The sequence below is a fragment of the Centroberyx affinis genome, unplaced genomic scaffold (genome assembly GCF_046629955.1).
Source record: "Centroberyx affinis isolate AG114_WGS23_722 - 3 ecotype Tasmania unplaced genomic scaffold, CSIRO-AGI_Caff_v1 ptg000267l_1, whole genome shotgun sequence".
In the NCBI taxonomy this organism is placed as follows: Eukaryota; Metazoa; Chordata; class Actinopteri; order Beryciformes; family Berycidae; genus Centroberyx; species Centroberyx affinis.
In genome coordinates this window covers 269,725-294,819 of record NW_027278948.1, presented here as the reverse complement: position 1 = coordinate 294,819, position 25,095 = coordinate 269,725, and the positions used below count along the sequence as shown (strand labels likewise).

The 25,095-nt window shown below is 43.7% G+C and overlaps 2 protein-coding genes across 3 annotated transcripts in view; one reads left to right on the top strand and one right to left on the bottom strand.

Annotated features, from left to right (window-relative positions):
* Positions 1-638: 638 nt before the first annotated feature.
* On the bottom strand, positions 639-18,331 carry LOC139667406 (ribokinase-like; the record flags this gene model as incomplete). Its single annotated transcript, XM_071546857.1, has 7 exons — positions 18,220-18,331; positions 14,950-15,011; positions 10,034-10,166; positions 8,947-9,010; positions 8,314-8,376; positions 5,592-5,756; positions 639-730 (listed from the first exon to the last, which is right to left on the bottom strand). Coding segments are annotated over exons 2-7 (576 nt in total), but the record flags the coding sequence as incomplete, so codon positions are not given.
* babam2 (BRISC and BRCA1 A complex member 2) overlaps positions 17,773-25,095 on the top strand; it is a 62,000-nt gene continuing 54,677 nt past the window's right edge. The window contains exons 1-4 of one of the 2 annotated variants that reach the window (XM_071546933.1): positions 17,773-17,865; positions 18,385-18,538; positions 19,619-19,695; positions 23,112-23,206. In XM_071546933.1, the coding sequence (XP_071403034.1) occupies positions 18,402-18,538; positions 19,619-19,695; positions 23,112-23,206 (309 nt within the window). In that variant the 5' untranslated portion in view covers positions 17,773-17,865; positions 18,385-18,401. The remainder of the gene's footprint in view (positions 17,866-18,384; positions 18,539-19,618; positions 19,696-23,111; positions 23,207-25,095) is intronic. The other variant, XM_071546943.1, reaches the window with a different exon arrangement.

The window sequence follows — 25,095 nt, the reverse complement described above, 5'->3', positions numbered from 1 at the left end:
TGCAGCCTCTCTCCGCCCTGCACCGCCACATCAAAAAGAGGCTCCCGGGCAAACTCACCTCCACTTTAACCCCCGAGGAGGGCGGCTGACTCAGCCACCGAGCACATCTGCCCTGTTGTTTTTACTACGTTTCCCATCTATCCCTGCCCCCCGTCACTCATCTGTCATCGCCTGACAGGCAAGACGCGAGGTGCCATGACACTCGTTTTTACCGTAAAAGGGGTGGAGAGAGGGAATGTTTTTTTCTCTCTCTCTCTTCATACCAGAGGGTTTACCTGTATGACTGAAGGCTATACAGCGGGGCTTTTGATGTGCCAGGGGGGTCGCGACCCGGGTGATACAGTTGGCTTACTGTGAAAGGTGTATGTGTGTGTGTGTGTGTGTGCATGCTCATAATGTCATAATGTTCCAAACCTCTGATCTTTTCCTCTTCCAACTTTGAGGGAAGAAGCCCAATATTGTTACTTCTACAAGAGCGAAGGCTGGGATTGGTTTCAGTCTCCTCTATGCTTACTTGTAAGTGTGAGTGTGTGTGTGTTATGTGTGAGAAAGACAGAGTGATTGTGTGCGAATGCATGAATGCTGTTGCGATAAATAGTGTGGGCAATCTGTGTGTGTGTGTGTGTGTGATTCATCACCTCAGACTCGTTACAGCAAAACACATCGGAGAATCGGTAGAAATCTGGATCCAAGTGTGGAATGGCCGGCGCCGGGTTGAACACCGTCTTCACTGTGACAGCAAAGGATTAGAAGAACACACGATGATCTCGGTGCATCGAAACTAAGAGGAAATCATGAGGAAGTGATCATCATGTCAATAAATCCAGAAACACTTTTCAGAAAATTGAACAGTAGCATTGGAAGCCAGGCGACAACCCATTATATTGACGACAATGTCAGGCATCATAATGGAGCGTTATTCAATTCAGGAGAGCATCCAAATCATTAACTATGGCTAAAAAAAATGTAATCGCTCTCCATAATACACCCAGATATCTATTTATCAAGGTGCTTTTAGAATAATACAATAGCGACAATGTCCCTGAATGACATATTTTTCTATTGTGCCGTGTCTATTTTTCCATTTACTAAGCTTTGCTGTCAAGGTCTGGCATTACCTTAATTACACTTTCAGGGGGAACAAAGGCTAGCGGGCTACCGTAGGGGATTGCTCTCGCAGGCAAAGCTCAAGTGGATAAGCTTCTATAAAAAGACACCCTTTAAAAGATCAAATTAGCATTCGCCGGGAAAAATAACACCAGAGAAAAAGGCGCGGGGCGGCGGAGGCGGCCTGAGACATGCTGGATGTTTTGTGGCGTACTGTACCTTTTTGCTGTTTCAGATTTCTGTGTGTGTGTGTGTGTGTGTGGAGAGAGTATTTGACATGAGGTATAACCCTCTGTGTTAAGTGCATTACTGTGTGGGTGAGCTGTGACCCTTTCTCTGTGTGTGTGTGTGTGTGTGAGTGAGGGAGACAGAGAGAGGGAGAGTGTGTTTGTCAGGAGTAAATCCTCTGTACGTGTTGCACATCACTGTCTTATGCATATTCATGAGATGTAAGCATTAATGCATCTAATACCGCGATTTCTGTGTATGTGTGAGGATAAGCCCAGCTTGACGAAGCGATTAATTCTGATATCTCTGTGTACAAAATAAAGCCTCATGTTAAGTGTGTGTGTGTGTGTGTCTGTGCGTTCGCCAAGTATATGTTTCAGCGTTGGTGACATCAAAGTCTGTTGTGCAAATGTGTGTGCCTGGTTGCAGTGTGTGTGTGTGTGTGTGTGTGTGTGTGTGTGTGTGTTTGCGTGGGCGCATAAGAGAGCAGCTGCGTGGGTTTGTGCAGGGCTTTGGCCACCTGGCGCTTTGAGGTGGATGCTGGGCTGCTTGCGAGTAAAAGTGGAAACAACACGTCTCTCTCACACACTCACACACACACACTTGTAATGTATGTACACCCAGATGAGCCAAGGCCACGTCACACAAAAATCAGCATGGCACTGGGCTGGGATATCTCTCTCTCTCTATCTCTCTCTCTCTCTCTGTCTCTTTCCCTCTCTCTCTCTCTCTCTCGATATTGAATTGCACCTCAGTTTCCATCGCTCCGGTTTCCAAGACAAGTGAGAGATCTCTGGATGTGATCTCTCAGTTTTGCATAAAAAGAAGCGTCTCCCTTTTATCCCCCCCCAACCTCTCTCTCTCCATCCTTCAATATCTGCTTCTCATCTTCTCTTTCACTATATAATGCTTAACTTATTCTGAAGATTATTTTTACACACTAAAGTCGCACTTTGTCCACCTTTTATTTACGTCTCTCCTTCACTATCCGTATAATCCTTACCTCCTTTGCCTTGTAAAGGGTGTTGCAACTTTTTTGGGCAATGTAGATGGGCAATACAAGCAACAAGGGGAGACACAGGTTCCTATATTATTCAATATTCAGGTACACCATGATGTTTGATTACCACTGGGGCCACCAATACTAAAAATCGGTGCACTCATGCTAGTGTAAGCTGCTTTGGATGAAAGTGTCCATCAACTGGCATACATTTAAAAGTCTATTTAAAATGTTTCCTGGCAACAAGCTGCTCCTCACTTTTACTCGCTCCCTCTCCTCCACTCCACAGCATCTTTAATGCAACAGTAGCCACGTTTACATCCACAATGAAAAAAAGCGATTGTGATGCAATTAAGGCAATAATGCAAGTAAGGCAGGACCCATGTAAACACTCCACTCTGATTATGTGCAATTATGCTGTTTGGTGGAGCGAGCATAATCGCAGTAGCATAATTAATGCCAGTAACACATGGAGTGCTCCAATTTGACTGGCATTAGCAGAACCCAGTCAGAACATGTATGCACCTTAATCGGGTTCTTTAAGTGCGATCCGTGTGTGTGTGTGTGTGTGTGTGTGTGTGGCAGTAGTCGAAAGCACAATACTCGCTATAACCACGTCACACTGGATGATCAGGGGGAGATGTCATGTTGACGGCTTCATCACGCTTGTTTGTCTTGGACTGTTGACAATAGCGGCATTATTGTGCGCATGTAAACGCTGCCAGTGACAGCGCCGCCACCTCTTCCTCTTCCTCTATCGCCCGTCTTCTTCCCTATCCGCCATCTGTGCGTCAGTCGCGTCGGCCCCCCCGGCGCCGGTGTGATGAGCCGCACATGCGATATGCAGCAAGAGGACCGGTTCGAGGATGGAAGCTGATCAATATGCAGCAAGAGGACCGGTTCGAGGATGGAAGCTGATCAATATGCAGCAAGAGCAGCTGGTGCGAAGCCCCGAATACACTGATGCATGAAGGAATTTGTCTTGCCAGTGTAATGAGCCGCCGCTGGAGGCGTCAGACTGGAAGGTGTGTCGGTGTCAGGTCACCTTGATTTGCTTTCTCTCCAGGTGTCGACCCAAACAACGCTGCAAACACACTGCAACACACACACACACACACACACGTGCAAACACACGTACACACAGCTGCTGGGACAGATGTGGTAACACTGTGATGCACGCAGACTGAGTCATGTCTGGCATGAGTGAGTGTGTGTGTGTGTGTGTGTGTGTGTGTGTGTCATGACTCTGTGTTTTTTTGGTTCAAGGTTCAAAGTCTAATCGCACATGGAGTGTAAGATCAGCCAAGCACAGTGGGAGAAACGGTCAGAAGTTAGAAACACAGCAGTTTATTGCTCTGGTCGATTGGAGAGGAGAGGTGGATGGAAAACGAGGGCAGAGGGAAACGGAGTGAGAGAGAGAGAGAGATCGCTCACACATACTCGCTCACACGCATAGACGCGCACACACACACACACACATACGCACACACACAAAAGACATGAGTCACCAGTGAGTATCTGAAAGGGCTTTAAGAGGCTCTAATTGCATCTGGTGAGAAATATAAAAGCGGCTTCTCGCTCAGACAAGGAAGAGGGGGAGGAAGACAGAATGAAGAGGGAAGAAGAAAGAAAGAGAGGGGAACTATACAACTCATACAGTTCCCTAAAATCAATCAGAATCAATTTAATTCCATTAACATTCTCCATATTAAATGCTAGGAGGCGGCGGCGAAATACAAATGTATACGCCGTCGTTTTTTTCCCCCCCGTGAGATATTGACACGCGGGGACGAATTAAAACTCTCTCCGGATCCGCTATCTGGACAAGTGTATCGCCGAGAGCTGGCACCCACGGCGCGTGTGGCTGGAGGGTGACATTTGCGTAATCCGAGCGGCGCTGCACCCCCGCGTCATTAAAAAAAAAAAACCCTCGCCGCCAAACCCATTAACACCCATTCTCTCCGGGGAGCGCCATTTACGCAATGCTCCGGTGCCGCAGCATCGAGGTGGCATCTTTGGTGGCGCCTTCGCCTCTATCTCTCTCTCTCTCTCTCTCGCTCCTGACGCCACATGCCGCGTCCTAATCCCGCCGGACGGCCCGACGTAGCGAGGGGGGGGGATGGCGGAGAGAGGATGGCACCGGCGCGAGGCCATCTGGGTATCCCATCTGCAGCGCCGCGATGGCTGCGACGCTTTCGTTCCTGGCATCCCGCGGCGAGCGATTACCGGCGACAGGCCCTGATGACAGGGCCGAGAGGCTCCCCAGACGTCTCCGATGACGTCGGGGGGGGCTTCTAATAATAGGATGTTATTAAAAATGATTAGCTCAGTAACCTGGTTATCACCAAAAGGTGGAGGGAGGGAGGGAGGGAGGGCGGTAGTCTAAAATAGCGCTTTGTTTACGTGGGACTACAAGGCCCTTGCGGGTTCGGGCTTTTAGCAGTGTGTGGAAAGAGATGGCTGTTAATGTGGATTATGAGCAGTAGGGACAGAGGGGAAAAAAAAACTCAAATCAAAATAGACTTTCATATTTCCTCCTCACTTCTCACCTCACCTGATAAGGAGGGAAGGGTCAAAGGGAGGACACTTAAAAAAAGAAAGGGATACACACAGAAACAGAAAAGAGACATTAATATGACTGTGACTTATAGGGACCCCCCTCCCACATATTGATCTTTTCAGTCAAAACCAACTGACATTGTGGGACTACGAAACTGACACAAGACTTTGATCTGTATCTGGTTGATACAGAAACAAAACAGATCAACAAGACCAGTGCTCTTTTGCCCCCAGCTGGGTATCTGCAGGTTTCAAAAAGCCAAATTCAACTCTTTAAGACCTTTTTAATGAATTTAAGACAAATTATATTTAAAAAAAAAAATTATAAAAAAAAAATTGAACATATCTAATGAAAGTTCTGAAACTATAAATGAGCAGTATAAGAAAAAAGACAATAGGAATTTAATTGTTATGGGACATAAAGTCAAAGTAAAGCAGATACAATGAGAAACAACACGTTCTGTAAATCTTACTACTAACCCTGTTCTGTATCTAAAACTGGACTTGCAGCTCAAATAAAACCTTTCATTACATGGTGAAATAAAAAATATGACCTCAAATGACTGTATTTAAGACATTTTAATACTTTTATAGGCCTTCGATTTAGATAATTTAAGACTCTTTAAGGACTTGCGGACACCCTGCCTCACCCCCCCCCCCCATAGGTAGACACACAGTATCACATACGCTCACTGACCGTGGTTCTCCCGAGCCATGCGTAGCGCCTGCAAGGACGTCTGCGGGCTGATCTCCAGCTGGCACACCAGCACCTTTGCGCGGCGGAGGGCTGGAAGAGCGTCCTGCAGCTCCTCCCCGCCCAGCAGCATGTTGGCACCGGCCACAATGACGATGGCGTTCTCACCTGCCCGTGGACGGGACCGCACACCCAAAGACACAGTGAGGATACAACAGCCGCTGCATGCCGACCGCGACGATCCGCAGGACGCCCTAAGTCCGTAATTAGGGCTAAATTAGGGCTATGTGGCGCGAGAGACCGGGGTGACTCACGCTTGATTTTAAAAATGACTGAAGGGCAATACTCCAAGTGTAATTTTGGGGTGAAAATGAGTTTTGTATCAAATGAAAGGTCTTGGTGAGATCTATTTAGCACGTTCTTCAAATTGTGGCTTGGATGACATTATGTAAACGGTGTCAAATAGAACTTCAATGACACTCTCCTGTAACCTAGGCTAGCGCTTCTGGCTCTAAGACCTTGTTATGCGATACAAAATTATAAAAATCGCTGTTAATTTTGTATATGGCACAAATGAGCTATAACATTCAGGCGGGCAAATCTATGGAAGTAGGCATGTGTTTACACCGTGCCTTCAATTTCATGGCTTTTTCATTCTTTTGAGCATAAACACCATTTGTAATTAAATCTGACCCTTCAGAAAACACACGAGACACATAAACCTTCATGCTCCAATCATTCTCAGTTCCTGTTTGGTTCACTTGGTTGTGTCCTTGACCATTTCTTTCCATCAATAAAAAAAAGGAGGTAAAATACATTTAATTTACCCTTAACAGTGGATTCACACTAATGGAATGCCACCTGCCCCCGTTTTTATATTTATTTTCTTCTAAAATGACAATCTCTCTGGTAAACACTTTCAGCTAGACCTCTACTTTAGAAAGATTTAATTGCTAACAGCATGGCATGTGAATGTATGGAGATGTACTTGAACCTAAGACGCAGTACATGGGCTGTTCTTGCAACAAATACACTCACACTGTATTCATTCCATGTACTCCTGAATAAATTTGTTATGCCCTCCATAACATTCAAATGACATTCTTGTCAGGGATAAATAAACTGCACAATTCATTACATATACTCTTACCAGCACCACTGGACACAACTTACCTCACATCTGGTAAGTTGTATTGAGTATACTATGTACTATACATATGTACAGTATGCTGATTCATAATCTAATCTGCTGTTCTTGCTAGCTCTTGATATTTTCAAGGCTAACGTTAGCTAATATTTTTGTGACAGTTCGCTAGCTTTCAGCATTCAATGCTATCCACTTCACATTGTGATGATAAAGATATTGTATAGCTCGAAAGATATTGTATAGTAAGATAGAGTAGATAGTAGAAATATAATAATCATGTCTTCAATGTATAACAACATAGCTAGTATATCTTGCTATGATATTTGGGTATGCTAAATGTTAGCAGTACATCTGTAGCTTGAGATTGCTCTTACTTAGCATATTTGAAAATTCACTAAAACTCAATATAGCCTAGTCAGTCAACAGATTATAGTGATTTGATGCACTGACAGGGATAGATAAGATGATGATTTAGATATTGAAAATGAATTAACTGTTAATATTATTTGACTTTTTGCAATAAAATTTGTAAAAAAAAAAAACAGAACTATAAATTGTAACTTGAAAACATTTCATAATGGTCATTTGCAGTTACAAGTAAAAAGACATCCTTCTTCAAATGGAAAATGCATAGGTCCAGACCCGGGTCACATTGACCCCAATCTCGGAACCCATCGTCTATCGGTCTGACGACGATTAGACTCTGGGGGCGACAGCCAATATTTCGGGGTTTCCGGTGTAGCCAGCGGTCATTGTTTACAGTCCGATTAGCAACTTGAGACGCGAGAGTCGAACGTTTCTCCACACAATACACAAACATCAATACTTTTTGTAGGTGTTTTAGGTCCGGATGACATTTTGGCTAATCTCTATAAACAGATATCATATGCATATGAGACGTTGTCTCTCGACTCCAACTCCATTCTCGCGTCTCAAGTTGCTAATCGGACTGTAAACAATGACCGGCGCACGGAAGAGGAAGTCTTGGCCCGGATGTCCGCCGGCTACGCCGGCTACACCGGAAACCCCGAAATATTGGCCGTCGCCCGAGATTGCATTGACCCATGTTATGGAGAAGTGTAGTTTCAAAAATGCCATGCATGTAAGGGTTAAAAACATTTCCTGTGTGCGTCAAATGGTAGAAATGGGGTGCACAGGCGAGGACGCATACACACATCAGGATGTAACAGCCTGTTACATCACCTGATTGTATGTCCAGTCCAGGATGGTAGAAATTGTACTCTGTGTGGAAACGCTTGGATTCTAGTAGATTGGAACCTGTGGATACTCTGCATGGTCAGGTGCACTTAAGCACTCGTGTCTGCGAGTGTGTGTGTGTGTACATCCGGTGTTTATAGTCACTTAGACCAATGGTGAGTCAATGAGCTGACTGAATTCATGAGCGTACTGTATGTGTGTGTGTGTGTGTGTGTGGGCGAGGGTGCCGAGAGCGCACATGCACCCTTGTGTGCGTGTGTGTGTGTGTGTGTGTGTGTGTGCGTGCACGTGACATTTCTACGACTCAGAGAGCTTTTAGGATCTCAGCAGGGTAGTGGGCTAGCGGGGTAAAGCATTTACCTTCGTCGTTGACAATAATGGAGGCAGCTCCTGTGGCTGCATCAGAGGTCTGCCCTACAAACTCTGCCACAGACAGAGAGAGGAAGAGAAAAGGAAAGATAGAAGGAAGACAAGTGCAAGATGGAGGGTTTAAAAGCTTCTATTGTTTGTCTTTTATCCAGAAATAAATTTCTTTCTTGCTTTTTTTTTTCGTGACGGCGTGGGCGGAAACTTTAAAACAACTTGCACCGTACACACTTCGGAAAGACCAAGTGTCAATATGCTAACCACTACTAATGGTTTAGGAGCCCGTTTGGCTCGGGTCAGTACTTTTGGCTATGAAGAGAAGACAGGCCAAACCCATCTTGAGTCTGAAATATGCAGTGAAAACTGCTTTTGAAAAGCAACTTCAGTTTTAATAAATGTTAATATTTTAGCAATCATTGACCCCAACATTTAGTTCTTTTAGTATTCAAAAACTGCAAAACACCCTAGTATATTCAAAGGCCTCTTGAAACTACGAAATTCACAAAATGCAGACCGAAAAAACACACTGCTCTGAAATTGATCTTTGTGCCATGCGAAGTGGAATTGGCACCAATTTGGCATGCGATATTAAAAAATAAAACCAACAGAAAAAAGCATCTATCTTACCTGTGTGAACGCCGTTGTCCTTGAAATTCTGGATGTAGCTGTCTCCAAAGAAGTCTTTACCAACCTACAAAAGATTGAATGCAAAAACGATTAGACGAAAGAGAGAGTCAAGCGGGGTCAGACTTGGTTAGCGGCAACTTTTGAAGAGTGGTATACTCAAACCTCGGTTGGGTTGGAATTTCTTGTACCCTGCCAGCATACTGGCATCGTGCCGCCGCCGAAAATGTGCAAAAACGAACACACAAAGTCAACAAACACACACGCACACGCACACGACCAGCTGCGCCAAGCCTTGAAGATACGATAACCCCGCCTTGACGCCTCCTCATGTCCACCTCTCTTTCGTTTTCCTTTCCCCCCCTTCCCCTCTTCCCTTCATCCGCACAGGGATGTCCACATCTATAACTACTTGGGGTTGCGGGAGGGGTCCCCACCTTGCCCCGAGGCGCCTACTTCGAACCCACGCTTTCCAAAAAACGTGCCAAAACGCGGGCACTTCTAGCTGCCTGTGATGTCGGGTTGGGCTGGTATTGGCTGCTTGGCCCCATTCTCTTTGAAGAGCGGCCTTCCGTCTTGGATGTTTTCGACAAGCCTGGGTGTCTATTTTTGGGTTCTCCCCATGCCCAGAGAGCTCCTCCCGCACTGGGCCGTTATCGATTGGGCCTCTTTGTTCTGACAGAGGTGGGGCTCCGGTGCTTTAGTGCTCGGGTTGAAAGGCCACTCTGAGCCTACTGATTGGAGACTTGGGGTTGTATGGTATGGGAATAGGCTTGTTTGAAGGCGGGGAAGCGTGGGTGGGCGTATGCATGCGGTATGGTATTGATCAAGAGAAAATGAGGGATGGAGAGTTGATGCGGTGGTGAAATGACTGACTGGAGTGTGAACGAAGCTAGAAGGTTTTTGGTGAGAGTTGGTAACTGGTCGGCGGACTACGGGGGGTGACGGCTGGGTGTTTGTGCTCTTCTCTTGTGGATGAGCCAAAGGTTGGACAAGCATACGCATGCAAACACGCACATGCAGGCAGAAACACAAGCTCATAGACGCACAGCAGCACTGTACGGCCATGCGCTTGATTCCAGCGTCCTACCTTGCAGACCATAGTGGCCTTGGCCCCCAGTCTTGCAGCCTGTATGCACTGGTTGGCCCCTTTGCCTCCGAAGCCGATGAAGAACTTGTGACCGTGGATGGTTTCCCCTGCCTTGGGTAGCCTTGGCGCCTGGCTGAGAGAAAAACAGGCACTGAGCACAAAAACAAGCGCTGCACATTCACACAAGGCAATTACCCCATGGGATTTACAAGTGACAAAAAAAAGGTTCCTTCCCTTAATGGGATACCTTGGCATTTTTGATTTTTAATTTGCTAGTTTTTCCCTCAAAAGTCACACTGCGGATAAAAGTTTGTACATTTTCCTTTTATTTTTCTAAAATCTTTTTTTTCTTTTTTTTTAGCATTGTTAGTATTCCTCATTGAAACCAAAAAGCGCAAGGGAATGTCAAAATGTCAAGGTATCCCTTCAAGGCTAATTCTCTTCCGTGATTAAGATACATTTATTTATCAGTGGTAAATATGCATAAACACACACACAAGAGGTTCTAGTGCAAAGCTCACAGAGGGTTACAGTGAACATCTTTTTGTATTGGTAAAGGTCTTTGACAGAAAGGTCAACAAAATGGAAAAATTGCAGGGGTGAACAGAGTGCAGGAAGCTTTTTTCCCTTGAACCTTTTTCCCCTTTTTTCTTACTCACACATGACATGGAAGTCCGAGCAATAATTTAAACATGGACAGAGCATGAAGTCAAAAAGTGCTCGATCACTCTAGGAAGCAGTCTGGATGCTTTGCAGTTTGAATACGCCTGCGAGTTTCTGAGTCGACTAATGATGCAAGCGGTGCGACCCGGAGCTGTCTCAACTCGACACTGCCAGCACCGGTAATGCCTGACTCATCGGGGTTGGGTAGAGTCCCGCCCCACCCCTCGGGGCTGATATGCCACAGGTGGGTGCCCTCACGAAGAGCCGTCCGTTTCTGTGATCCCTCCAATGGCAGAGGCAGAGCGGGCGGTGAGTAACACGGGGGAGAGGCGGCAGGGTTCCAGACGGCTTCGTACTGTACGTCAAGACGCTGTGGTCTGGCCCCCGGCCAGCGCTGCCCAGGGCCAGAGGGTTTGCGGATGGCAAAATGTTGTCATAAACTTGTTTTTCACCCTGCTGTTGCTCTTTTTTACGTGTGTGAGTGTGTTTGTGGCAGGTGTGCTATTACAGTAAGTTCACTCAATCTCAGGATTTCCAGTAACTGGCAAACACTGGAGGTCGTTATAAAAGACGCTTTTTTTTTTTTTGCACAGCCGTGTGAAAACATTAAAATGCTCAAAGCTACAACAGGAAGCGGGGTGAGGGTGGCTGGAATGCGGGGAGGTGGTGAGAAGGAAATTGGACAAAGGTTGAGCACATGTAAACGCACACACACACACACACACAAACAAATTGTAGGCTACTACCCTCATGCACCCTGTCCTTTCAGTAAAGCTTCCTAACCTGTGTCACCACCGTTTGGTTCTTCCCCTCCCACCTGTGCTGGAATCCAGCTCCACATTTTGGCTAACAGCCACTTAAGACCAGATGACTGACAGGTAAGATAAACAGATTTCCAAATTCTTGAGCAAACCCACCCACGCCGCCTCATGCCCGGAGAGAGAGAGACACTTGGCTATTGTTGTCTGTCTCGAGCACCAAACAAACGGGACAGTTATGCGCTAAAGTGCGACCTCGGTGCGCTTTCTCCCACGGAACCAAAAGGCCAAAGCAGGTGTTCGGTGACGTGGAGTGTTTGCTTTGAGGCTGGTTCTCATTTCCCTCTCCTCCGGTTCTATTAAAATCATTCCTCAGCTGTCGGTGAGCAACAGGGGAAGCAGACCAGGACAAAAACAAATTTAAATGCAGTTTCCGATGTCTGAACTACATGAGCTTGATTTGTCTTTACAGCTAGAGATACGGGTCTCAAAAGGGCATCCATCACTTGCTAAATGAGATACACAGAGTGCGGCCCATGTTTTTCCCACTATAATTCAAATATGTATTCAATTACCGCTTAGCCCAGGAGTGACAAGAAGGGAGACTGTATGGTCATTAACACATACAGAAGTCATTTCGATTTGAGTTAGATAACCCTCGACTTGTGCTGTGACTCAGAGAAGCTTGTCAAGCTCTCGCCTCATCATTTGCAGCTACGAGAGGAAATGTTTAGCGCTCATCTTGTGTATTTTTTTTCTTGCCCCCAAAGTGCCCTTGCTCGAAGCTCTAATAACTCAGTAAAAGGTGATGGGGCTTAACAAAGAGGTTGAGCAAAGAAGGAATTGCCTTACATGGGCACGGAAAGCCGATTTGCCAATACGGAATGTAGGAACAGCGATGTTGGCATTTACGTTTGTGTGGTCAGACCACTTCTGTGGAGCCACGCTGATGTTGCTATTATTCACTCCGTGGTCACAAGTCAACGCTCTGGCCTATGTCTAGGGATATAACAAGCCAATTATAAATCTGTTCACTCTTTGAAATGGTTGACTCTATGGATAGTTGATCACAGAATCTCTCAGAACCTTGGTTCATGTCTTGCGTTCACATACAGATCCCTACATGGAAGAATGACTTCACAGCCTACTTAAAGGGGCATTAACTGCTAATAGTAACCATTGACCAAAATTATACATTGAGCAATCCTGTGAGGAACAGTTACAGAAAAAAATGAGTCAAGGGACCCATGGGCCTTGTTCTTAAACCTCCTCAGCTGAGACCCAAATCTGTGAGATTTTAGTCTTGCACTGGGACTCATTCTAGTAAGTTACTGCTACCGTGTGGTGACAGAAACAATCCTGTGGCACATATTGGATCCTCTCCATAGTTTGGGAAAAGTCAGGCTTGGCTGAGCAGGTGCAAAGTGCTCCACAGTCAGTGACTCGGGGAAGCTGTGGCAGTAGGGGGCACTGTCTGGCTTTGGCAATGGGTTAAACGCCTGATAGGCTGTGGAGAGGCAGAGCGCTCCTCCTCTTTGTGCACTGCAGATAAGAGACAATTAAACATAAGCCTTTGACTACCAGACATTCTGATGTAAAATAGGAGTATAAACAATGCTCTGTAGCCTAACGTGCATCAATTATAGCCAGACCAATGCATTATACCTGTGTGTTTGTATGGCAGAGAAGGAGAGAGAGTGTGTGTGTGTATTTGTGTGTGCGTGTGTGTGTGTGTGTGTGTGTGTGTGACAGGGGATAGTCATTGGGGCAGAACTTTATTCCACTGTCTGCCAGTCAACTGCACTGCCACCCAAACATTGGTACTTCAAGACAACTGGATTTCTGACTTCAAAGCCATGCATATCACTTTGAAGGGTCGGAAATGCATTCCAGCTCCCCTCCCCTATCCTCATTCTGACCTCCATCCAAAAAGCCCCAACCCCACACACACACACACACTATCCCAAAACAGCCCATTTCCCGCTAGCATATTAGGGTCTTAATTGACAACTCCTGCCCTTCAAAGCACAAAGTCACTGACTGAATTGCTAATGAGCAACAAAATAAATACTTGCCAAAAGCCCTTGGTAAGAGCACCCATATGTTTTTGATAAGTGGGGACTTGTGGAGCAATTTGAACGATGGGAAAAATGTGACTGTGTGTGAGTTTGAATTGCACTTGCAAAGAATGCTTGGAAACTTTTCTTGCAGCATCACATATTCTGGTTGTTTATGCGGATCTCCATTTGCTGGCACCCAGGTGACAGCTATTCTTCCTGCCTTTCACATAAAAACACAATACGGGCTATATTAAAAAACTCTGTCATTGTATGGCGCTCGTGCTCAAGTAATTCTTCGGCTGACAGCGGGCTCCATACTCAGTTTGGCTGGAGTCCATAAAGGCACTGACAGCGTATTTAGTCCATGCGTCTGAAAGATTGTGTCATTCTTCACAAAGGTTATGGTAAATGAGGGTGACAAATTGTTCTCAACTCAGCCATTGTGCTGTGAGTTGATGACTAACGATTCGTGGGAAAGGATCATATTTGGCTCCACAGATCTCACCACATATTGGGATGATGCAACACTGACATTTTAGTAAACAGTAATTACACTAGATGATCTAAGCTGAGTTTAACACAGGGTGATCACATCTGCATTATCTATCAGTGATGAGATCAATCAATGACCTGCAGGAGTCATATTATTCAATTTCCACGTGATGTTTTTTTTTTAAGTGCTGAAAAGCAACTTGTGCTTCACTGAGAGTTGGTGGAAAATGAGTTAAAATAAAGTGGAAAGATGGAAGAAAGTTTAGCTCTTTTGATGGATCCATTTAGCAAAAGGGCAGGACCCGCGTCGGAGCAATATTTATGCCTGTTGCACTAAAAAGGTGTTGGACCAAACACTGCTGGACCCACTGATGCACCTTGGAGAGAGGAGTCATAACATTTTGGGCTTTTAGGATAAGCACTGAGGAGGTGGTGGCATTATCTAAGTTTAGACTACTTCCCCTATTCTCGTGCAGACAGGATTGTGCCGTCCATTTCGAGCCGTGATGGAAACACCCCGATTTTCCACAAGCTCACGTGTAAAAATAAAATCCACGAAGGAAAACGGTGGTGGTGGTTAATAATAATAAAGGGAAACATGTTTGAGACAAGAATCAATTGCGGTTGCACTGCATTTTGTTAAAAGGGAGGTCAATAATGCTATAAACATAGTGAAATACAGGTCCTAATATGGTAGTGAAAAGTTGCCCAATGTGTTGCTTCCGGTTGGGTCTACCTGAGGAAGCAGAGGAGTTTCCTGTACCCAGATTTAGCTGAAGATTGTAAACCGGGCCTTATCGTGAAATACAACAAGAGACATTGGAGGGAATTCCCCCTCAGTGAGGAGGAAAACATATCAGAACATATATAGTAGTGAGTAGTGGCACAAGTGTGTTTCATTTGCTCGTGGTTATTTAGATATGAAAGGGGTGAAGTTACTCACCTCACCAAGTCAGTCATGCAGGAGCCCACTACCAGCACATCGAAAGCCTCTTCAGTCATAATCTGATCGAGACACACATTTGTGTTATTTGTTATGGTGACATCATGGCGTGAAATGTCTTGGCTGTGAGATTCTGCATTTTAAATGAGGGTTTTGCCGATATGGGAGTTTCCATGTGGCCTCAGTGTGTGTCCAGGCCTTTCTACTGAAACATGTTCTTCAGAAATGAGGACAGGGGCCTTCTGAATACTGAAGCAAAACTGACTCCTTGGGGGTATTTCAGGCAAAATATGCAAACTAGTTTCCCCAACAGCTTCCAAACAAACATCACTTGATATTATTTAGCTCCTTACATTAGCATGAGCTCGACTGAAACAAGCGAGAAGGTAAAAATAGAGCATTCATCGTAAAGCTCAGTTGGACGGGCTCCAATCTCAACAGGGGTGATTATTTCGACGCTGCACCACGTGAACACAACACAGCCCGGCGAAGTCTTTTAATTAATTCAATCCTCTGCTTGTATCAGGGCTAATGCTAGTGTGTTAATCTCTGCAAATCTCTTCCTAGGCAGTGGAGGACTTGGAAAGCCTGGCCGCTGGCTGTAGGATGGCTCAATTCTCTCTCTCTCTCTCTCCCACATCTCACAGCGTATTGTCTTCCCTCTCCAGGAGCGAACAGCTAGCCTGGAACCCTCCCCGCTTCCCACTGCAGTAGATTAAAATAAGATCCGCCATGTCCGACCACTCCAAACAGCAGGGAACCCTCTTAAAACTCTCCCTTCCTTGTCGAATTTGAGGCCGCGTTATCCATGTTGGCCAACCTGCAGTTGCGTTCGTGGATGAGGCTTAATGGCACAAGGTGTTTAGCAGTTATCATAAAATATAGCTTAACAAAAGGCCACACTAAGCCTGGGGCTAAACAGGCGATACACATATTCCCAATGAATGAACTGAGGGATGATATATGTCTTGACATAAATGAACAACAACAGAACAAAGCATGCTTTCAAAAGACTTCATGTACATTCAAACAATTTAGCCTAAACGCTACTCAAGGTTGCAGATAATCGGCTCAACAATTTACACTAAACAGTAAGCAAACTCAAAGAGAATATCTTGTTGAAACCTTTTTTAAAGAATGGTAAGACTGTATATTTTGCTTCTGTCTGGTTGGGTGGTCAAGAGTTAACTGGATAATGATTGTTATTATAATAATATGAGCATTCATGTTTAAAAATGCTTTTCAGAGGTTCAGATAATGACTATCATCACCACAACACTTCTACTACCCCCCCATCCCACCACACACACACACTTTATAATAAGCTCTCCCTCCCTCCCAATGTCCTTTGCCAACCATTCTGAAAACACTCAAAAGAAAATGTATAAGAGCTGAATGTCAAACTATCATGAAAACCCATACCAGATGTCATCGACCTGGTATAACCAACTAACTTAATGGGTATTTAGACACTACAACATTTATAACAGCTATGTTGTAACACTGAATAGCTGGAATTGCCCAATTTTGAATCAGGCCAATAATAATGTTTTTGAACCAGTATTGGAGTTTTCACAGACATTGACCCCATTTGTCTTGATCCTCAAGTATATTTTTTATTAAATTAAATATTAGGTCTCTTATTTCTGTCCAAGACCAACACAAGTAATTTTACAGAAATCTGGAGCAGTCACAAGATGCACTCTTGGCATTTGTAATGTTTTTTTGTGTGTGGTGTGCTGTATTCTGCTGTAAAACAACGTTTGACTCTGACACAATTAGACCAGGTAGACCAGGTTTTGGACTTGACTGAGGTGGTTTTGACTACAGCCCGGACCAGAACTGTTCTAACTGCACATAGCCCTATACAATATGCTGAGTTCAGCAAGTAGGCCCATCACGTATGGTTACATGATTGGATGCTCTTCTAAAACTCGTCTTTTTTGAAGGGAAACATGTGGAGGTTATGCTCAATTACAAGTCTTATTTTTAAGCATTGTGCTAAGTGTAGGTGTGTTTCAATGTTCAACTGAAAGCAGATACTGAATTAATAGCAATGGGTATAAAGGTAAAGGTAAAGGTAAATAAATGTCAAAATACCACAGACAGACACTGTCTGCGCAGCCTGCGCTACAGTAGGCAAGACTTTTTTTTGTCATTTTACACGATTCGGGCACTCCTATTCAGTTGTGTGAGTGGAATGAAAACAAACTTGTTGATGGTTCCAGAAAAGTTTAAGCCATACAGCTCAAACAGTGACGCTTATATTCAGAGGCTATTTAAGTGGGGGAATAATTTTTGATAACATAAAATAACTGCCTGTATCAATATGGGGAAGACTAGAGAACAAGAGAGAGTAGAGGTGTGAAACGGCATTGAAAAATAAGCTAAAAATGTCAAAACACAACAAAACCCCGCTAAGTTAGAGAATAGCTCGAACGTTAAAAAAAATAAATAATTTTGAGAGTTGACCAAACACTGTAGTGACACAGTCATGTCTTGAAATGCGACACAATACATATTTACCTTGTATTAAAATTTGCTCTTGCAGAGTGGTCAAGTCAAAGTAACACTCACAGTACTGGTCAAAGTGCATGCTAACGCTAATGACAGCTGCCTGACCGCATACTGCCGGGCCCCGTTGCTGTTATTAAATAAATGCATACACGTTTAAATTATGTTGTAAAAATATTTGAGTGCAAGTAATTACAATACATTATGCTTTATCGGCAATAAGTCACGAGGAAATCTGGCTCTGGAGATAAAATTTGTCATTATATCAACAGGCATAATTAAAAACGGCTATCTACAGTGCGGTCTGTCACAAGGACCCAAACAGCACGTACCGGAAGTTTTGAGAGCATGAAGTAAACATTGGAGTTAACGCTGATATTATTTAATTTCCAGCTCTTTCAGGTAGACTAACAACGGCCGTTTGTATGCTTAAATATCGAGTAAATTACAAGGTCAATTTTTAACTGAGCCGAAAGTTCAATTGATAATAATTTAACGTGCCAGCTAGCGGAATGCTAACAATGGCTAACGTTAGCAAGCTTACGAACATTGACATCATGACAGCTACAAACTATGGCAGATAGAGAAGCTAATTTCTCCCGTCTTTCTGAATGTGGCCAGGTAGTAAGGCATCAGTAGCCTGAATCTGTACATGCACCGTGCGCTTCCCATGCAGTGTGGCCAACCTAGACAGCGTGAGTGTGTGTGTGGGAGAGGGAGACAGTGACAGACAAAAATGAAAGTGTCAATACATACGTCGTCTAACCTCACCAGCTCACGTTCCTCGACTGAGAAGTAGAACTCTAGGCGTCTTACTCTCTATCGCACCAGCTTTATAGTCAGAAATAAACAAACGCTAACCCATGAATCTAGGTTTAGCTTCATGCCCATCATTCCTATCGTGTTGCTGTTTGTCCACAGACTCCTGAGTGTGGAAAATGAACAACATGTCCCCTGAGGTCGCACTGCACCGCATCTCGCCGGAGCTGCGGCCCTTGCTGTGCAGCGTGGTGCGGAACGGTCGCGTGGGACTCGACTCGACCAACTGTCTCCGTGTCACAGACCTCAAAACGGGGTGAGTTGCAGTTTGGCACGAGCTAGTTTACCCCCTGAAACACAGGAGGCTTTCCATCTTTCCTACATTGCCTGTCATGCTGCATTCACGTCATACGGGGAAAATGGTAGATGTGAGCTTCCTACTTGAGAATATCATTCACATCAGCTTTCAGGTGGTAAGCTGGCAACTCAAGGTTTAAAGATGAACCATGATTTCTCAGACTTATTGAATTCTTTATTTCACCAACAAGGAAGTGTCTCAAGTCAAGTGTAAGGAATCACATATTCACTTCAAATAAAACAAACAAAATGAACAATTGTCATCATTAGTTGTGACCGTAACTCCTAAATGCCATGGCAGGACACATCTATCTGCTGGATTTTGTCTTTATGTTTGCTATTGCAGTGGATGGCTCACTGTAAAACATCCACTCTAACTCACTAAGTGCATGTGTGCTGCATGTGAAAAAACTATGAGTAACCAAGAATAACCAAAATCTATGGAAAACTTCAATCATGGCATTTGATGGCTTCAGATGGGTTCAAACACTTGGTGAAATTGGTGCTTTTAGCCATCAGGTTGCTCACATATTTATTCCCATACGACGTGAATGCAGCATTAGACAGGACACAGCAGCCAATTAGCATCAACCGAGCAGCCGGATACCAGTTGGGTGCGACGACTGGTCTCGGTGTCAAGGACTTATCCAGGCACTTTGAGATCTGGTGGCTCGCTGAGATGAAGACGACACATGGTCACTGTTGGCATCGATACAAGCCGCTCTGTCTTTATCTCTTTGTGGCAGAGAGAATGTCGCATCAAACTCCTGCTGAAATCTGGCAGTCAGATGTCAACTTTTATAACTAATTTGCCTGTTATTTCTTTGTCCTTTTAGACCTACACTGTTGGTTGAGGAAAAGTTAACATTTTATTGACACAAGTACTGATTAGTGGAATATGTCTATGCCAAAGGGACCTTAACAACCTGGAGAATGTCTTAAGTCAAATTCTTTGTATATTTGCCAGTAAGCGAGGTAATAAACTGCTGGAGATTGACTTTTTTTTCCCTGTTTTGGTCTCGATCACTTCCACTTTCAGATGTACGTCTCTGACCCCTGGGCCCTGCTGTGACCGCTTCAAGCTTCACATCCCCTATGCTGGAGAAACCCTGAAATGTAAGCTGGATAAATGAGTTGCTTTCCTTTGTGCCGTTTTGCATCCCCAAATGAATTTAACCAGTTAAGCCACTGATGTTGACATTATGTAAAATCAAATGTCTAGCCAGGTAGTTTCAGTGGGAAGTAAGCCAGTGGATGTTCACTTCAGCTAAATCGTGTTTTTTGAGGTAATAAGGCAGTCATTTTCATAGATAAACATGGGCGGTGTTTCTGTTCACAAACACCATCATCATCCTACCTAGCTGCTGCTAGGTAAAAAAAACACTCTATCTATCTATCTATCTTCTTTCATACTTGTAACCATGCTTATAATCAGTGTACAGTTTTATTTGCTCCCCCTCCCCTTTTTCCTCCCCCATTTGTTTGTTCTCTGTATTCTAAACTGTAAGTTCTGAGAGCCATTCAATTTGTAGGACGCCCACTGTGCTCAAGTTAATTGCTGCATTGTCTAGAGCATTGGGACCGCACTCTCAAAAGAGTATTCCAACGCCGAATTCATTTGTATGACAGATTACACATTTTCAGCCAGCCTTCATTAGTGTATGGGGCTGTGAGATCCACTTCAAAACAGGCCGGTTTGTAGGTGAGAGGAGGTTTTAGTTCAATACCAATTAAAATGAACAACTGATATGTTGAATCACATGAATATTACATTTAAAACATGCACGATCGCATCAACAATTGTATGAGTTTTGCTCCAAGATGAGATATCCGCCATTTAAAAACATTCATGAATACGCTTATAAAATAACTGCTGAGCTGGAAACAACCATGGAGTATTATCAGAGTCACCAGCCATTTTAATGCCAATGTTCGTACTGTGGAACAAAGGGAGAAGTGGATCTCTCATCCCATCACAAAAAATATCTATTTCATGGCCCTTTAATTTATTTTGAAGTAGCGGGAACTATGCCAAATGCTCAAAAATGATGATGAGTTGATTTTTATGGGGAATATTTGGACCTGAACTTTTGGCTGAATACAAAAAAGACAACAATCAATTAGTAACATTTGAACATAACAGTTAAACATTCACAATGAACCAAATGGCAGTGCAAAAAATACAATGCAATACAAGTTAATTGTGCATATTTGTGAGAATTTTTATCCTTTTTATTATTGCAGTTAAATGCATATTTAGTTACCTGGGAATCAGACCAAAATAAACCTTTTAATAATGTTTTTTTTTTTTATCACAGAACAGGGTCTTAGTTCTGATTTCCCTTCCTAAGATGCAGCATACAGAATATAGTTTATTCAACCTTTTTTTTTGAACAGCACACAATACCGATAAACATGCTGTTGTTTGTGCCACGGAACATTACTGGAAGGGTCTCTCACATGTGACTGAAGTCCCACATCTGAGACTTTCCCTTGTGAGCCAGGCCTCCCAAAATGCCCGATCGGTAACATGACAAGATGTTGTGAAGTGATTATTATCTTGGTTGAGAATGATTTTAATTTGGTGTTCCTGGAATTATGGTGACTCACAAGACCCATTTTGCAACACACACACATAAGCACACACGGACACGCACGCACCCCGGAGAGATGCTGTTAGCTTGCCAGTATATGATCTCTCATTCTGACATTGGTGGAGTGGTTTACCAATCCAGAGAGAAATTCATGGTATCTGAACACTAGAGCAGACTTTATGAGTTTCATGTGATAACTGAATCATCTGATAGGCACAAAATAAAGGTGTGGGTCATTGGGTGTAAAAACATAGTATCTTATCCAGGTGATTGTACCCTTTCATTAGACACTTTTTTCATTTAACAACAGCTCCAGACAGACATTATCACCCGCTTCAAAGCTAGACGAAGCAGGCCAGATCCGTGAGCTGGATTGGCAAAACAGGTTTTCGTGGCTGATGATTTACTGACAAGCTATTTGAACAGATGTCTCCTCATTTCAGGTCGCCTGCAAAGAAATGGAAGTGGAAGCTTATGAATGCGCGGGCCTAGCCATAATCAGTCAGCGAGATAAATAAAAGAAAAGCGCTCATGCTTTCAGGTCTTTTGGCGTTCTTTGCCTTTAAGCAAACGTTGGAATGCTATAAACTGTGTAGTCGTCATATTTTGGGAAGCAGTCTTTAAGGAGAAGACATGAGGGCTGCAGTCTTTGCGTTTGCAGCTTCTCCTGTGAAGTTGTTTTACTAGTTGATGTACTTTCCTGTGCTTTGGCCTGAGGAAGAATGTTTGTTTAGTGAAGGATGCAAGGCCTCGGGTATCTGCCAGTGTCTGGACCTGCCTGCTGATAGCGTGCAAAAGCATGGCACACTCTGCACAGAGCTGTGCCCCATTAATGCAAGCCAAACCCACCGTAGCTGGTATTGCCAGACAGTAATTTGTGGCCTTCCTTGTTGCATACATTACACCCTTATGACCTCAATAAATCATTTCTCTAAACGGGAATTGATACATTCAGAAGGCATGTTATGTAGCTGTATGTGTGTTATTCGGCTACTCCTTCTTCATTGCAGTGCAGTTGTTTCAGCCTCATGATATATGATGAGGCAACGTATCTAAGTTTATGTTATAACTTGTTCAAAGGGTGGAGTGCCAAGACCACCGTTTCCTCACAGCTTCCCCCCCCGGGTCGCATCGTGCCAACATATTGGACCCACACGTCTCCGAATGACTCTCAGAGCTTTTTGTAACAGATTTACTGCACATCCTCTCCTCTCCTCGTGTGACTCTTCCCCGCTGGAAAAACACTACCATATGTGTACACTTGTCTCTTCTTGCTGTCCCTGGAACAATGACGGAAAAGCAGAACAGAACCGCCTCGCCGCACAGAAATAGAGTTGTGTAACATAATATCTGAACATTGTGAACCAACATCGAAGTTCCTACATGACCCCTGTGTTATGTGACATGTGATATATGATGATGGGTTGTGTTATCTTGTCCTGGGCTATAGGCCAATTTTTATAAGCCTTATGTTTTGGGGTTTTTTTTTTTATCTTGTCTGCATAAATTAGTAAGTTGTTTCTCTTCCTTTGTGTTTTCTCACTTCGCTTTTATGTTTTGAGCAAATAAACTAAACCAAACTTGATGTCAGTATTGCATAAGTGTATATCAAAAACGTCTGTGCAGTCATCCTCACAAGGCAGACCTGTTTGGCAGCTTTCTCGATGGCTTCAGTGGTAAATGTCAAGTTTGCCCATTACTGAAGGTACTTAAAAGATTCTCCTGACTCCTCGGAGTTCAGGTGTAGCTTGTGTTTAATGCAAAGTGCAAACAGAGAAAAATCGGCATATATGAGATGAAAGTTAGGTCGAGCCCTTGATATTGTGGTCATTTTGTAAAACATCATAATGTAACAAAAGCAAGACAACTTTTCCCTGTGCATAGAACTAAGTAATGAATAGATAAATAATACATTTCCCTTTCTTTTTTTGCTCTCAGGGGATATTATATTCAACGCCAGCTATCCAGAACTTCCACCAGATTTTATTTTTGGAGAGGATGCAGAGTTTCTACCTGAACCCTCAGAACTACCGGTGCGTATCTACACTCAAGTCACATACTGACAAAATCACCCAGTCTCTGTGTGAGTTGTTATTTCTGTTACTAGCAGATTGTGAAATTATATGTCTTTGCAGTCTATCACACAGATCACCTGATTGTTATTTTAGAATCAATTTAAGCATATTTATATATCCTTTCCTTTATTGCTCTGCACGGGAAAACAAATTTGCCACAAGGCTTTCTCACTTGTTAAAGCTACATCTCTGTTGTTGCTCAGTGTATCATGCTTCTCCTTTGTGGTCTTAAATGCCAGACAGATGCCTCAAATTGGTGATCGTAACTGTGATGACGCCACTAGCAAGAGGGAGTTCAACTATTGCCACATACACCCTTGCCAAGAGCAAACGAACACTCTGCAGTCACTATGGGCAATTAGAGGGAAATGTTGCAATAGTTGACAGTTGCGTTTCATTAGGCTATAGGCTCTGTTTTGACTCCCTTTTTATCTGGAACTCTGATCATCTCTGTAAAGTCATGACTAGCAAGATATCGTAAACAGACCTAGGTGAATTGGCTGTGTCAGCTTGTATAAAACACTGAATGTTAGCCTACCCTGTAATAATCACAACATGGATTATCTAGCACTCAGATGAATGGCAGCAAGTCACCAGCGGATTAATCAGAACATAAACAAGTTTCTCTTCAACTTCTATCTGTCCAAGATCGAAGTAAAACATGCAAGCATTTTCACTTAAACCAGAAAATGGTGAGATAAGACTGTTGTATAGAAATATCTAGACTAAACAATTCATAAATAACTTGGTGTCTGATATGAGGCTGACAGCAGCAAACTGGTTTTCGGGGGCCGATTGCATCAGCTGCGTCTAAGTTCAAATGGAGTGTAGTTTTAACTTGAGTGGCCACTTTTGATTTACATATTATTTAAATACAAGCGGTTGCACCACAAAAACTAGTTACAACATGACCCTAAGTTCCAGCTAAATATTTACATAAGCCCCTATTCATGTGTAAAGTATACCAAGTCACTAACAGTAAAGCATTTTGTTTTTGTTGTTTTTGCAGCCAGCATCTGCCAGCATTTTGTAGCTCTAATCTTTATATGTCACATGGAGATTTAATTTCCGATCTCACATTTTAATGTCTGTGTCGTCCATTCCAAGTGGCTCATGCCTGTCAAGCTAATGTGCATGGTAACCATGACGATAGACACGTACTGTATCTTTGATTGATGATTGGCTGCTCATCTTCATAGGGTTCCCACTGGTCCTGGAAATTTTGGTATATCATGGGATTTTGAGAAACCGGGAAAGTCAGGGAATTGTACAAATGGGTCACTTTACAGGAATATACCAGAATGTATTTTACAAATTCCTCCACATATTTATTGCATTAGATGGTGGTGGTTTTCAGCTGGGTTTCCACATCAAGCCTAACTGTAGGTGCCATTTTGTATCCCCAAGTGAATTAATTATAGCTTACCGTCGGGGCCACAGCAGGAAACCTGTCTTGGTAATGATTTTCATTGCAAAATTTTGCATATGTCCCAACTAGTCAGTAGTCAGTCAGGCTCCACTAAAGAATTTACACTCCAACTTTAGGCACAGGGTTGTTAGACACAAACATTTGCATAGCTGCAGTGTAGCAGAGGCAACACAATGTCAGTGTCAGCTTCACCAGTGGAAAACTTCAGCAGTGTGTATTCTTCAAAGATGGCAAGAAAGAGACAAGACACTGAGTCTTGGCATGGTGCTATTGTTGTTGTTGCTATTAGGCTACTACCGCACAGTTGTCCACAGTGCTATTTTTGAAGCAGCCTAGCACAGAGAAGTTAAATTCCCCTGCCTGTGTCAGAGTCTGGGAGACGGGAGGGGAGAATTGCTCACCGTCTCACAAATCCAGC